General features: G+C 36.5%; 1 protein-coding gene across 3 annotated transcripts in view; it reads right to left on the minus strand.

Moving 5' to 3' along the window:
• Arap2 (ArfGAP with RhoGAP domain, ankyrin repeat and PH domain 2) overlaps positions 1-16,832 on the minus strand; it is a 171,843-nt gene that overhangs the window by 46,547 nt on the left and 108,464 nt on the right. For all 3 annotated transcript variants that reach the window (XM_031342369.1, XM_031342371.1, XM_031342370.1), the window contains 2 exons: positions 6,370-6,533; positions 1,420-1,632 (listed from right to left, as the gene is read on the minus strand). In XM_031342369.1, coding sequence (XP_031198229.1) covers positions 1,420-1,632; positions 6,370-6,533 — 377 coding nt within the window. The remainder of the gene's footprint in view (positions 1-1,419; positions 1,633-6,369; positions 6,534-16,832) is intronic.

Raw genomic sequence — 16,832 nt, forward strand, 5'->3', positions numbered from 1 at the left:
GACGTGTCTAATTCAGAAGAGACTTGATGTACCAGGGTAGGGGGATCTGGGTCAGAGGTTGTCCTCTCAGACTCTGTAAGAAGGGACTAGTAGGGGAGCAACATTTGGGCTATAAATCAATCAATCAATCAATCAATAAACTGACTTTTTTCTTAGCTTCAACTGATGCAGACAGTAGGGACTTTTTCTATAAGGTCACTTAAAATTATGGTTTACAGTGAGACCCAGCAGTACATTTTCAGAAATGAGGTCTATAAGCAAAAGACATACAGGCTTTTAAACAAGGTCCCCAAGAAAATTCTCACATAACTCATCCCCAAGTCAAAGATAAAACTTGGCTTTCTGAAGCCAGCCTTTTTGCTGAGCACCTCTTCATGGTCTGCCGACAGCCGAGTTGCCTTCAGTTAACAATTTTAGCAGAAAGTTATTGGCTATCTATTTTTTGATGAATAGTTTTACATGAAGACAAATTTTATTTATTTATTAATTAGATATAATTTCAGTGATTCATACTAAAACTGTCTTTAAAATGAGTATTGCCAGGAAACTGGCCTCATGAAGACATATTATCTAATGAAATAGTTTACAACCCAGGAAATTATATTGTCCTTGGGATTACACTTAACCTTGATGATTAGAGAAATGCCTGAAAACAAATCAAAGGCTAACTTTTGAATTAGACAGTTAAATTTCAAAACACTACATTTTTAGTGACAATTCTATTCTCTTCTTACTAATATTGTTCGGAGGTATCAGAGAAAAATTTAAAACTGTCATTTCTTGTGATACATTTCAAAATTAATACATTCAAAAATGTTAATTCAGATTAAGATTAAACAGAATATCAAAATTCAAGAGCCTGTTTTCAAAAACGCTTTTAAAAGAGATTTTAGATATAAGAGATATATTTACTATTATAGTATATATAAAGTTAAAAATTCAAAACTGGAAATATAGAGATTGAAATAAGCATTTTGAAAACACTTTAGATATATAAAATGTTTGTAGTTTACTAAAAAATAAGAATACTTATACATCTAACAAGTATGGAATAATTGCTATAAAACAATAAAAGCTAAAAATATTACAATCTTTTTGCGATACTTCAGCCAAGGAGCTAGTTTTAATAAATGCATATAAATTTTCTAAAAATTAACATGATCCCATAAAGACTTTAAACAGTGATTGGTATATTAATAACTTTATTCCCTGTGTTTTCATAAGATGTAACACAACTTTACCTTATTAAGTGGAATTCCTAGAAAATGAATAATTTTTTGTCAGTTATATTAATAGGCGCTAGGGTAAGTTTCAAGACAAACAAGCGCTATACAGTAATTTTCAGATGATCAAAGACAGATAGAAAATCCTAAGTGTTAAACTAGAGGGCTGGCATGCTATCTGGACCAAGGGCATTACCTAATGCAGAGACCCAGTACGGATAGAGCTCCTTCGTGAGGAGAGCATCGTCAATGTCAGACAGAAAACTCTTCAGCACGCCTGTCACATCTTCAAGTTGATGTTTCCCAGCTCGCAACTTAACACTCCTGGCATCCTTTTTGAAACTCTCCAGGAGTTCACTTATGTGCAAAGGATCACCATCCTTTTGATAAATGTATTTGCATCCTAACCCTGTGATAAAAAAAAAAAAAAGTTAAATGAGTAGTAGTCACAGTCATAATCTACTGGGATAGCTTAGGAACAGAACAGATCTTTGTGTGGGATCATGAACAAAATAAGTCATTGGCCATGAGATTAAAGACCATGCACTCCTCAAATGTGATTTAAATGGGAACCTAATGAATAAGTTAACCCGTCCTCAGTCAACATTCCTCAGGCCTCTAAAGTTCTCCATACAAACATTTTCAAATGTAGTTTTACCTCAAGGGGAATTGATTCTCAGAAAATAAGCTTGCCTACAATTGGACACAGCGATATAAAATTTGGTATATACTTTCTCATATTCTCATCACATATTCATCCATTATTTCTTTGCTGTGTCAACCTATACCTCTCCCCAATACTTCCAGCCGCCTGACTCACCAGTCACCCCATACATGTTGAAGTAACAGAACAGGGGTAACAAAGATGGCAGTGCTCATATGTATACACACACATCCTTTGCTTCCTCTGCCGATCTCTCTCCTTGTGAAATCAAGCTGAACTCACTGTCCCCTTTCAATGCCCCCAGATTACTATGCAGTCTCTCCCAGAATCTTATTCCTGGGTTTGGAGCACCGTCATTAAGCATATCAATAGTATTATCTAGATGTTTTGTATCCGTCAGTTTTGGATATTGACAGTTGCTTGCAGCATTTGACAAGCCTCCAGAATCTACTGCCAAAATTCCGTTAATCATGGCTTTTACGGTATCATAACCTCACTTATATTTCTCTCCTTCTAGTAGCTCCCCAGTGTTCTATTAATTTTCTTTTTCTAACCTCACTTCTATTTTCTTTTTGCCCCATTATAAAACTCCCAGGGTGAATCTATATCGACCCTTACCATGCCACACACCTCGTGCCTGTTTTTACCATGAGTTTTAATCCTTAAAGTTTGATTCATGGACACATGTGTATTGCATAATATATGCCCAGAGACAGGCACAGCCTTATAGGACATCATAAAAAATGTGAAGAAATCATTTTTTCTTTTCTTTTCTTTTTGCTTCTTTCATCAGCTTAACTTCCAATCATATTTTTAAAATCCTGCTCTTCAGTCTCAATAGAGGGCATTACTTTTTCTCCTTACCTTATGCCAAGTCAGAAGCTTTTCAACTCACTTCATTAAAAATATGTCAAGAGGTCAGTCTTCTCTCTGTTCATATGCTATCATCTGTGCCCTGTACAACCTCATTGCATTACACAGCTCCCTGCCCCGATTCTTATGTAGGCTAAATGAGTCCATACAACATCAATGTTGTGGCAAAATATATAGACCTGTTAGTCTTATTGTCAAAAGTCTAAAAAAAAAACTCTATGCATCTTTCCTAATGCCTGTAGGAAAAATTTGCACAATTTTATAAAGATGTATTAATAATCTACTGAGCTGGCCAAACCTCATGTCTCTTGTATAGGTCCTATCTTTTAATTCCATACTTTGGGCACAGTGAACTCGGTACATACTTTACTAAACAACCACAAAGCTGTCTATTATACCCTCTACACTGGGGTCAACTGCTATACCCAGTTTATAAACAAGTGAGCCTCTCTACCACAGAATCTTACATGCTAACATGTAAATACCTGCCTATGTGCTCGCTTCTCAACTATAAATTTACGATACCCTAGAAGTCAAGAAGGCAAGAATTGTCTTGTCTTCTTTTTGTATCTGTCAGGAACAGTACATGGGAAAAGCCAAAAGACTTTTGGTGAATGACTACTTATTGCAAAGATAAATAAATTGTATACATTAATTTTGATTATGAGCCTGGGAGGCAGTATTCCTCACTGAAGGTATTTCTAATATCTAATGCTTATAAACAGCTTTAGCAGACTGAATGAAATTATAATAGAGCTGGAAAGATGGTTCAGTGAGAAAAGAATTTTGCTCCCAAGCTCACAACCTTAATTTGATCTTAGGGACCCACAAGACGGAAGGGAACTGAACCCCGGAAAACTGCTCTCTGAGCTATCCACACATGCTGCGGCATACATGCATGTGCACATGCACACACACACACACACACACACACACACACACCAAGCACTTAAAGGTATAGAATATAATTTTATATCAACTTAAAAAATCCTCCAATAATTAATTACCACACTTTATTTAAAGATTAAGTTCATAAAACATTTTGAACTTTACCAAGTTCAAAATGTTTACATGAAGAGCACAGAAAATTGGATTTTACATTTTAATCCAGATGCTAAGATATTCAAAAATAATTGCAACTAGAGACTTCGAGGCAAACACTTGCATCCTGTGAGCTCTGTGCAGTACCCAAGTTCCTATCCAATCTTTATGTTAATGAATATAACATAAAGGTTTTATTCCGTATTCTATTTAAAATATAAACAACCTTTATTGGCTCTTTTTACTTTAAGCAGAAGTTAATGCACATTGTGTTAGTTATAAAGTTCTTAAAATATATGAGATATAGTTGAAACAATCCAGTGCTTAATAATTTTATATTCAAATAAACACCAAAGGGAAACTTGTGATTGCCCCAGAGGAACTTTCAATTGGTTACACTGGAACTCCACATGCGATTTTAATCATTTGTCAGCTTAAAAAGATACTATGCCACTCTGAAACTAACATGATGCGAAAGTTCCCTTCCTACCTCAGGATGTGTGTTCACATATCCCTGCGAGATGCAAGCAAGCTAACGCGGATGAGCATAGTACATAAAGATAACCATTTCCAGTACTCAATTAAACAGGGCAGCTGATAAGAAACATGTACATGCACTATGGTCACAAAGACGTCCCCACAGTAAGGCTAGCACATGTGGTTATGTGAAAGGCCTCAGTACATATTCAGCACAAACCCAATATATATGGAAAAAATATGATTGGATTACATTTGAATTAAAATACTTAAGGTGGCACTCTGGCCCAAAGAACTTAAATACATATGCTGTGGATGGGCCTGGTGCTGTTCTTGTGAACCAATCAGGTAATGAATAAAGAGTCAATCACTGGGTAGGTTAGGTGGGACTTCAGGGTTGGAGGGAGAAAGAGGTAGCAGGGGAGAGTTAGGTCTGTTTTGGAGAACAGCAAAAGGGGTAAGATATAGCTGCTAGAGTTTCCTGGTATCTTGGTGGATCTGCAAGGATTCGCCGCCTGAGGAATCAGATGGAATAAGGCTTACAAGATTAGGTTTTAGTTGTTGTGCCCAGCAATTGAGGTACCATTGCTACTGAACTAAATTTGTGTTGCATTTTCCTTCATAAGGTGGCTTGTCTGGGAACAGGGGTGGGTTTGTCTGAGCTGCTCCACAAAGACCATGGGGGATTGGAAGCACAGGATTGGCTAGGTACTCACAACTTGCCAGTGGGAATCTAGAGAGCTGGGTGAAGAGACTCTGGAGTTCAGAGTCAGAATCTCCAGGAGATAAAAACAGGTCGGCCATTGCATGCCAGTACATGGCTGGCCGCCAGGCCACCAGGGCAGAGCGTTGCCAGCAGGAGTGCGGGAAAGTGCTGGTTCATTTTTTTTAATATTTCCCGCAACATACACATTCTATAAATTTAACTTCTAAAAATAACTTTACATCAGAGTACTTATTTCTGACATATAATCATCTATGACTTCATTAGCTTTATACATAGAATTCACACATATTCCAGGCGAGCAGCTCACTCTGGCTGCATGTTTCCTAAGAAAAAATACAATATTTTACTTTCTCTTTTTACTGTGTATGTCTTCTTTTCAAGGCACAACACCCCCAAATACCTATAATTTTAAGAGAACAAAGTGTTAATACAACTTCAGAAAAACTAGGTCTATCACTTTATTCCTTTCCAGATTTTTTTTTTTACATAAATGGCATTTATCCATCATTTAAAAGGTTGAAAACATAATATATTCCAAATACAAGTCAGGGCATATAAGCAAGCAGTAGAGCATTAGCCTAGCTTGCAGTAAGGCCCTGGATGTGAAGCCAGAACCTAATGTATACATGCATACATTACATACATACATACAATAGAAAGTTTCTATCTTTTAGAAATTTGAATGATGTATACAACTAAGAATGAATTTGAAGATTCACAATAATTTGAAAACAAATATGAAGATAAAGGTTATTTTCTAGGTACATTTATAAAACCCACGCTATCACACAGAATTAAAGGGAGACGTAACAAAGGAGGTACAGATGCAACCCTTTTTGTTTGCTAGGTGCTCATGAAAGTGTCTGTGGCAAACAGTCCAGTCATTAAAATGAATGGCCACAGCTGATGTCAACTTCTGACCAACAGCATGACAAATAAAACAAACACACACACACATTTTGTGCTTGCTATCAGAAAGCACATCATTTTGTATATTGTCCCAAGGTTTATTATTCTAAAAACCACACTTAAGCACGATGAACTGCTCTTAGCTGTGTTCTAGAACTTTTATAACTAAAAACAGTCTTTACTATTTTTAGGGACATTTTATACTATTTTAGTTAATGGGTTCCATAGTATTTTCCTGTGCATGGAGGACCAAAGTAATGTGGGAACATATTACTGGTGTAAATGTGTTGCTGGAGAGAGGGGCAGGCCAGCCGAGCAGTGACTGGGCTTGGAGCTTTCACTGGGGTACTTACAAAGGGAAAGGCACCAATTCGTTCCCATGGAGGTGCCACTTAGAAGCTGTAAGAGTGATACCCTAAGTTCTAGGAGTTGAATAAACATCCTGCGATACTTACCATACTGTGTAACAAATGCTATGCAGCTGTTCACAATAATGGGGACGTCATTCTTGCAGAGCTGCTGATCTTGTAATGCGTTACCATCTGTACCTGCTGCTTTTTCAATTGCAGTATGCCAGACTGTGAAATCCAACTTGGTGTGCCCATGGATGTACAGTGTTCTGTGAAGTTTAAAAAGCACGTCTTATTATAATTTTGCTGTTTTTTAGAAAAAAATATTTTCAACATAGATTACCCTAGAATCCACATGTATGTAATCTTGTGTCACACATTAAAAATAAAAAAATACAAATTAAAAATAATTTAAAAAAACCTTTCTTTTACCTTCTACCCTACCAGGGGTATGTCCCTCCCTCCCTCTGTTTTCTGCTAAGGTCACATAGCACAGAGTAAGCGCTACCAATTCAGTCATCCTCTCCCAGTTTCGTAGGTATCCAATTCCATCCCTAAATAATTCAATGAAAACTACTGTGGTAAACAGCCCCAGTGTCATTCAATATATTCCTGGCTAATAAAAATATTTCATAATAGTTAATTTCATTGCTTTTAAAAGGGGGGAAAGAAACAAAACAAACATGGTTTGCCTTTTCTTTTCAGATTTCCATCCTTTGAGATCTGTCATTCCTGAGTTTCTCTCTGAGTAGCCCCGTTGTGAGCAAGCTCAGTTCATCTACAGACTTCAAGGATGATCTAGATTCCTATCATTAGGGGGAGACTATCTTCCCCACACATGAACCCTAAATCCAGAGCCCTGAGCTAGAACTGGTCTTCACAAATGACACCTTGCTAAAATCAAGGGCAACTGCAGAGCTAGGTCTGGTGGCCCATGTCTGTATCCCCAGCCTTTGGGGGATGGAGGAAAAGGCAGGGGAAGACAAGAGGATCACAAGTTCAAGACAAGATAAAGCGGGAATTCCTGGCTGGTAGCAATTATATAGCAAGATGACTGACGTTCCAAGAAATCAAAACAAAATATGATACGATGTTGCAAACAGGTATTCCAAAAGGGAAACTTAGTTGCACTGCTACTTTGTTCATAACTCAACTGAGATCTCAATTTCACCTTTGGGGAATGGATCATACCAGCACACAGCTAAGCACCCTGTAGATGTTCTGTCTTTCCTCTAAAGCATGCTGCTAAGAAACACTGTATTTGGATACCTCCGCCAGGGAGCAGGAATGTGGAAATTCAACTATTGTGAGAGCCATCTGTTCTGGGAAACATAAGTCTCAACTTAACTGACTCCACATGAGTCTTCTGAAGTTTAGAATTCATTACTGTAGCTTAGCATCCCCTGACAATCACTTCCACATGTTTGCACCTTTTTGTTATTGTTATTGTTATAGTTCCTCTAATCTTTAATATCCACTCTTTCTGGTGTTCCTCTGTTGCTTCAGAACTTTGCATTTATCCTCAAGTTCACCAAAGCCCACGGCAGGATTATCTTCTTGATTTCCTCTTTTAAACATCTATTCCTCACTATTACCAGAACATTATTTCAATGAGATAGAGTTGCTAACACCAGTTTTGGATACTTGTCATATCTTTAAAGCTTTGTTTTTTAAATGGAAGGGTCTTCATGACTAGGCCTGAATTTTCCACTGTGATTTTGTAACAGTTCATCTTTGGCCACACAGATGCCCACTCCTGGCTAATGATATAAACCAAGTGAGGTTCCTAGATGCTCTCTGATAGCTCCACACACTTATGGCCATGGGTTCCTGACTTAACCAATAGTTACTTTGTTGTTTATTTTTTTTAACCACCTTTTGTTCTTATACAACTTACTGGCCAGGTGCAAAACTTTGCACAGACTTGTGAGAAAAGAAATTTGGTCTCTGCCCAAGCCCGGTGGTCTCTGGCATTTACTGATATATATTTTTTTCAAATATTATCCTCAGTATAAAATTGAAAACATGAAATACCAATACTCCCAAGTGTATTTATTCTAAGGCAGTTGTTCTTTCTTTTAAAGATTTATTTATTTTATGTATGTGAGTACACTGTTGCTCTCTTTAGACATCAGAAGAGGACATCAGATCCCATTATAAATGGTGGTGAACCACCATGTGGTTGCTGGGAATTGAACTCAGGACCTCTTGAAGAGCACTCAGTGCTCTTAACCACTGAGCCATCTCTCCAGGCCAAGGTAGTTAGTTATTCTTAACTGACTGGTTGCAACCCTATGAGGGATTGAGTAACTTTTTCACAAGGGTCACATATCAGACAACATGCGAATCAGATATTTCCATTAGGATTCATAACAGTTGCAAAATTACAGTTATGAAGTAGCCATGAAGTAATATTGTTGGAAGTCAGTACAACATGAGGAATTGTATTAATGGGTCACAGCATTAGGAAGGTTGAGGATCTCTGCTGTGAAAAAACACTACCGTATTTTATTTTTCAGCAAAGTTGGATACTCTGCAGCAAGAAAAGAACAGCTGATGAAATCTTAGGGCTTCTGTACGTAGTTGGGGAAAAAGAATGAAATCTTTCACATTTCCAAACATCACGGTCCATGATTTAAGAAAAAGAAAATATCCTATCCTTCCCTTGTATGTTTTTGTCTCTTCTGGCAATGGTCTTTGAGGAAGGCAAAGGCAACACCAGCATTTGAACACAATTCTGGACTTGCTAGAAATACTTTTTACTAACATCTGTGCTTGTACTCCCTGGCTTTTGCTTTCTCACATCTTCTTCTATCGTGTTTATTTTCCACTCTACCAAAACTGCCCAGACCCACAGAATGTGTAATTCTTTTCTTTGAAGAATTTTGACAAATGGTCCAATAGTTCTGCAATGTTTTAGCTTTTCCATTTACTGTACCTTACCCAAAGCATCTTACTACTGAGTGTGTGTCTCCGCGAAAATGTTACAGCAAAGTATCTTCAGAAGTAGCAAGCCCTACGTCATAATTTAGTTGTTAATATAACTTAAAATCCTTAAAAATCCAATGGGTGGGTATTCTAGTAGTCAGCGAAACATCCAAAATGTAGCAATGGTCCTTTAAGTCCAGTCTACCCCTGTCACAAGTATCTCAGACTCTGAATTTTCCTTCTAGTCCAAAGAAATCCCACAATGGAAGGTTAGCTGTCTGCTTGTGAACTAGTGAGGTGCAGAAGATGTAAAGACATGTTAACTCCTGTGTCAACTTGTCAAACAGTAAATCTTAAAAAGTATCATCTACTACAGCCCATAGGATGCCTGACATTTCACTGTACCCATTCAAAAAGCATTCACTCTTATTCCTGCTTAAGGCCTAGACATACCAATTAAGGTATCATAACACATTTTTTATGCATATGCTGACCAACCTTATATCTTCCAATGTTACTAAACCATTTTACATTTTTGTATAAGGTTTTTAAGTAAACACTCAACTCTGAATTCAATATCTGAAAAAGTTATTTTGTTCAACTCTCATTATAGCAGACTTATATGTTATTATTGGCAATTATCCAAAAATCAATCTCAGCTATATAAAAAAGGCATTTAATTTGCTATTATTAAGGCAGCTCAATAAAGCCTACAAGATAAGCCCAGGACTAATATACAAAATTTTATTAAAATTACAATATATAAATGAATTAGTGTTTATGGTAATTTGATCCTAGTGAACTAAAAGGAAGCTGAGGTCTCTTGAGATAAATAATCAATAAATCAGACTACATAAAAAATTATGCATAAATAACTAAAGCTGCAAAGCAAATACCATAAGAATGACTTAAAAAGAAAATAGCCTAAGTGTTTATAGAAAAATGAAAACTTTTAGGTCCTCAGCAGAAATATCATCATCAGTCATTAAAATTAATACACATAAAAATGCCAAAAGACAATATGCACCAGCTAGTCTAATGATCATAAGTTTATATGTTTATATGTATGTGTGCATGTGTGTGTATACATGCACATACAGCAATATCAGAATTTTGACATTCAAGATGCAGCTGAAGGTTATACAACAAGACAAAAAGTATTTTATAGAGTACATAGATATTCTGAAATGACATTTGGTAACATGTATCAAGAATCTTGACATGAATTTGCAAAGTTCTGACAAGTATTTCCAAGTACAAAACACTGTCATAAGCACATAATTTAAAGTGAAGGTAAAAATATGTTTCTTCTGTCATGCATGTGTACATGACAGTAAGCATACTTACTAGAGAATCTGTAAATGCATATAAGCATGGATGTGCCAAATTTGGGAAAGGTCAACTGACTTGGAATATATTATCCTATACATCTGGATAATGTATATACAAGACAGAGAACATATCATTAGAGACATCTATAAATTCTGTCATGTTTTGCAAAATATCAACCTGTCTCTAGATAGGAAGCTCATGAATATTTTGTCTCTTTCTGTTTTAAAGAGCTCTAAGAAACAAAAGATACAAATCAAAGTATTTACTCATCCCTTGAAGGCAAGGCATGTGGAACAGACTTCTAAGCATGTCACCTGTGCTTAACACTGAATGTGGAGCCAGAGAGAGGGAAATCTGTCTGCCAAGCTCTTCACCTTTGAAAAGCAAACTAAAACATAGAGGAAATTTGTTTGAGGCCCAAGGATAATGAAGGGCTGGGAAGCTTGTTTTTTTATTTATTTTTATTTTTGAGACTTCCATACATACACATAATATGTTTTGATCAAATAATCCCCTTCCCCCCCTTATAAATTCTTACCTACTTGTCCTGTGCCCCCTGCCAATGCACACTACTTTTTCCTCCAATTTCATGTGCTCTTTTATTTAAACCCATTAAGTCTACTTAGAGATGACCATGTGTGCATGGATATAGGGCCATCTACTGGAGATGAGTAGCCTCTCAGGAGCCATGTCTCTGAAGAAAACTGACTCTTTTCCCTTTCATACCCATCAACGGCCAATAACACATTTCTAAGTCACCAGCTGACACCTTGTCCATGATCCTGTACTCAAACAATGAAAACCTAAACTCTTGGTCTTCAGTTCCAAGACATACTCACTCTAGAAGTGACATTGTTGTGTCATTTGTCACTGTTCTTATGACAGGATCAGGAAACATAGTTTCCTAAAGATACTGGATCAAAGACATTACTGGAAGGGACCTAGAACTTTGTCTATTGGAACACAGTATGATCTATTTCTCTTCTTTTAAAAGGAGAATCAAACTCGGTATGGTTGTGTAAGCCTTTAATCCCAGCACTCAGGAAATAGAAGTAGACAGATCTCTGTAAATTCAAAAGCTGGCTGATCTACAGAGAGAATACCATTTCAAGTGACAGAGACAGAGACAGAGACAGAGACAGAGACAGTGACAGTGACAGAAAAGCATATATCCTGCCTTGTAAAGTGTTCTACATCTGCAATGGATGCTCACTCTGGCTTCCTTTCTACTTCCTAAGTAAGCCCTTAACGAATATATTAATTATCACTGTAAGCTTTTTGTTTCTAGTGGGAAAATATGAAGCATTTTATTGTTTTGACATTTGCTCATCAGATTTATAATACACTCATTTTAATTGTGTGGTCAAAACATTTTTTTTTTTTTTTTACGAATGCCTATTCCCATGTGACTGCTACCAAAACCAATACATAAAACATTGTCTATCATATACAAAACTCCCTCGTAATTCTTTGCAGTGAATCTCTTCTTATATCCATCACCCAGGAAAATATCTGGTCAGTCCTCTGTCATTACGTATTAGACTTCTAGTTGCATCATTTTCTATAAATGAAAGGTCATTTTTTCATCTGATCTCACTTATTCAGCATAATATTCTTACCATTTGGTTATTCTGTTAATACAGATCTGTTTATAATTAATTAACAGTAATTAATTACTATTCTACGCACAAGTGTCCATCACAGTGCTTAAACATTGGCACACTAAGGAACATCTAGCCCCTTCTCACTTCTTAATTTTAGGAACTGACCAGACTTGAATTTTGTATTGTTATGGCTATATGTTATGATGTATATTGAGTAAATATGCTGAAGCTAATTCACTAGAATTGAGTACATATCCATTACCTTTATTATAAACATTAATCTGTCCCTGGGGAGACAGCTAAGTGAATGAAGTGTTTGCCACACTGATGTGAGGACCAAGTTCAGCAACCATGAAGAAGACAATGGATGGTGGCCTACCTGATAGCAAGGAGGAAGCTGTGCGGGATTCCTTGATAAACTGGTTAGATAGGCTAGCCAAATCTTAGAGCTCTAGGTTTAGCCTGAGAATCTGCCTCAGTAAATAAAGTGGAGAGGAACAAAAACAAAAAAAATCCAAAGTAAACGTTTGTCTTCTACATACACCAGCAAACTGCTCTATGTGTATTGCACACATGTGCTTACATACAAATATACATGTATACCACATATACACAAACATATATATACACACAAAATAATTTTCAAAATTTATGATATCATCATTCATCTCACTGCTGGTTTAGAATCTTACTTCCACTTTCAACTACATATTTACACTCTCTGTGTCTGTCTGTCTCTCTCCTTGTCTCCTCTCTCCCTTCTTTCTTCTTTCCCAAAACAGAGTTTCTCTGTACAGCCCTGGCTGTCATAGAACTTACTCTATAGACCAGGCTGTACTTGAATTCACAGACATCTGCCTGCTTCTGCCTCTGTCTCTCAAGGTCTGGGATTAAAGGTATATACCACAACTGTCAGGCTTTTTTTCCCTTTAATAAACTGGTTGGAAGAACAAAATTTTCTAACTTGAGGGACTGGGTCAAGGGTTTAGATAAGGATTGGTTAAAACATATATATAATATATCCTATATATAACTTAAGCCGGCCTCTAACTCATAAAATTCCTGCCTCAAGCTCTAAGTTCTAGGATAACAAAGGTGAGCCATCATGCCCACATGTAAGTTTCTAAATTTGAAAAGATATTACAGATGTTATTTTTTAACTATTGTTCCAAAATTTGCAATTATATTTCAATTATCATTCTAATATTTATATATTGTATCAAGTTTGTTTACCATGTTGATCTACAAATAAAATACTGAACAAAATATATGACCATGACTGCCTAGTTCATGTATCTGAACTGTTCTACTGTACCTTAACTGTTGAAGTTCTTATATAAAATTCTATCTTAAAGAATAGAATGGCTCACAGGAAAATTTCTCTGCACGCTTGCCACTGCTGATGTGTGTTTGCTCCCCTTGCTTCTATAGAGTTTATTAATATATTTTCCATTTCAGTACTGTGGATCAAGCACATGGCTGCTGTCATGCCAGGCAACTGCTATACCACTGAGATAGATTCTCCACCCAATAATCCAGACTTGTATTGAATATATCTATTCAAATGCTGTGTTTTTAAGCACAACTTGGTTCAGAAAGCCAGGGATGAGAACAGCAGTTCAAGACTGGACTGTGCTACACTGAAACCTCACTTATAAAACTGAATTCAATCTGTTTTTCCCCTCAATTAAACATATTTGTAATTATGTGTATGTTTTCTTTGACATCTCAGAATATATTTATAATATGAAAAATCACTTTTATAGTCTTTGCTAATTACATTATCTTTTACATTTTTTTTTGGTATATCTATGAACTGTTTATGGCTTTTTTATATCACTCATAATTATGATTAATTTTTCCTGAATGTTAAACACCATGAACGCTGAGTATTTTTAGTGAGATTGTAAAGTCTTCCCACAGACAATATTAATGAATGTTTTCACATCATTTTCTTGTTCAACTCAGAGAACTGGAGTATCTGTAAAGCCATGAGCCTCTGAGGATCTATTTTAAGCTTGAAGTAAAAGCCAAGCCTCCTTTAGTCTCAGGCTGAGTTAGGTACTATACTCAGCTACTGTTCTTTGTGAATCCTTACTAAGTGTCCTGCATAAGTAACCCATCATTCTAACCAAGGTGGACAAGGGTTTGAACATACTCTAGTACTATCTACTGTACACCTCAATGGTTATTTGATTGGTGACATTTCAGGAAGTGATTTTTGCCTAACCTCTTAGATGTCCACACTGTGAATTAAGTCCCAGGGAAAGAATACCCTTTTCTTTGGCACTGCTATGAATCCAGGCTCATGGGACTCCTCTCTTGGAAATCTGCCATATTGTGCCCATGTTTCCCATTGTGCCGTAAGTGTTGGAGAAATCCAAGACCACCTAAAACTCTCTGCAATCATATTCCAGAAACACCAACTGTTACAAAATCTGAAAACAGTCCCTTCCCCTATTCTGTGGAGTTTTCTAGTTATTTAAAGAGGAACAGCATGTGCCACATGAGTGCTTCCATGATGCCAGAAGCAGGTGTCTAGCACACTGCATTTAGCACTGTAGCATCTCCATTTAGAGACTTCTTCCCCACTCCTTTACATAAGAAAGTGGGACGCAGAGACAGAATTTTAGTAAAAACAAAAGCTAATTATTAAGAGACTATGCAGATGCAGAGGTGGCAACAACAATAGTGAATGAGGAAACATTATTATAAATAGATTGCTTCCTCTGAAGCCAAGAGCTCAGTAAACAGCCTCAAGCCACGTGATTCTTCAAGGATGATAAAGCTAGCTTCCCACCCTCATCTCTCACACTATCAGACAAACACTTGTACTGCGATGTGAGAGAAAAACTTTGTTACAAGTCTGCTCAAAGCTTTGCTGATATTTCACTGACTGCAAAATGCATCCCCACATCCTCACATTTAACAATAACTTTTAAAATGTTCTTTTAAGGATGCTCTCTGCATTCGTGAAAAGGTCCTGAAAATCTTATGAATTAATTTAACTGGAAATGCAATATGCCATCTGCCTGTCTTCCTAAGCCACTGGCACAGATTTTGTCTGCAGGTTCCTAAAGTTAAGTCCTATTTGGCTACATCTGTTCTTATTCCACACAAGATCTCTCTATAACACTACAGTGTCTCAACTCTTCAAAACTTTGCTCTGTCAGGTCCCTCACTATGTTTCTACTAGAAGTCAAGATTTTGTAAAACATATATTTTCCTTTGGAGGAGAAATTATCCTGCTCACATACACCATGGAAAGACAGTCCCATTACTTTCGTCGATTTTCTCTACTATTTATTGATATATTTATTGATAATATATATATACATATATGCTAGGATCTCACGCTATAGTCCAGTCTGGCCTCAAATTTACTACAATTCTCCTGCCTCAGCCTTTCAAGAATTGGGAGTACAGTCATGAACCCTTATACTCATATTTTCTCTCCAAATTTATATGCTAGTATATGCAGAATGTTTCTGAATGGAAGCAAATTGTTGAAACAAATACAATATGTATTCAAAATCTATCTTTTATAACAACTACTCCATTCATTCTAATTTTCTTACCAGAAAATCACTTAAATGTACAATAGAATAGTCCTTTTTTTTTTTTAATCTGTATGTGTGGTGAGATTAAAAAAAAAATCTGTTTTTTTCTGGGCAAAATTCAGATGAACTCATTGCTCAGATTTAAATCACAAATTTTACAAAAGCAGTGAAGCCGATATTGTGGGCAATGGGCTACTGTTTAATTAGCAATTACATGCACAATTTAGAAACCACTTTAAGATAATTTAGCCTCAGGAGGATCAGTAACATAACCTCTCCCATAAAGCACAATTCCAGGGGGGAAGGAAGAACATACAGAATAATTTAATAGAAAATAAGGACCTTAAATTTAGGGTACTAATCTCCCAAATTGAGCAAAGCACTCAGTTCCAAAATTGCGGAAAATATCAACATGGTGTTTTTTTTCCCCAATGTTAAGTTCATTGTCTCTGGGATTTGCAGTTAAAACTTAAATGCAGTCAGCCTTGGGAGCTATCAAGCGCAATGTGCTTTCTTATAGGTCAGCCAGGAGGCTGAAAACAAACACACACTAAACATACCACCTTCACTCTTGTTTCTGATAACACAGCTGAGTTAGTTCCTTGATTTAATATAACCAAAGGCATTCAACAAAGGCTCGGTGATAAGTGTCTTTGACAAGTGTGCATGCAGCTTTGGAACACAAAGACAGGGAAGAAAGTAGCTTATTTGAAGGACATGAACAGAGAGTGTGGGCTAGAGAACACAGACAGTTTCTAAATTTTAGAAAAGGTGTTGCAATCTACAGAGTATTTCAGGCAAGTGGAGATAGGATTGACTGTCTAGGAAAATGCCTTCCGACTTCTAGCTCTCTATATACACTAACATAAAATCTACATAAACCATGTTTATTTTTTCATACAAAGTAATTCCAACAAGACATTGCAAAGGACACAGATTCTATGTCTCAGTAACAGCATCAGCTAGCACACCAGAAACCCTTAAGTGTGATCACAAAAGCTTTATTTTCCAAAATAGTAATTTTTAAAGAACACAAAGAATACACATTAAAGGGAGGCCATCTGGTATACCTTCTGCTTAGAGCTTTTTAGAGGAAGCTTGCTCTGTGTGTGGAAAATATTATTATAATATTCCTCTCTCTAAA

Source organism: Mastomys coucha, unplaced genomic scaffold (assembly GCF_008632895.1).
Source record: "Mastomys coucha isolate ucsf_1 unplaced genomic scaffold, UCSF_Mcou_1 pScaffold22, whole genome shotgun sequence".
Lineage (NCBI taxonomy): Eukaryota > Metazoa > Chordata > Mammalia > Rodentia > Muridae > Mastomys > Mastomys coucha.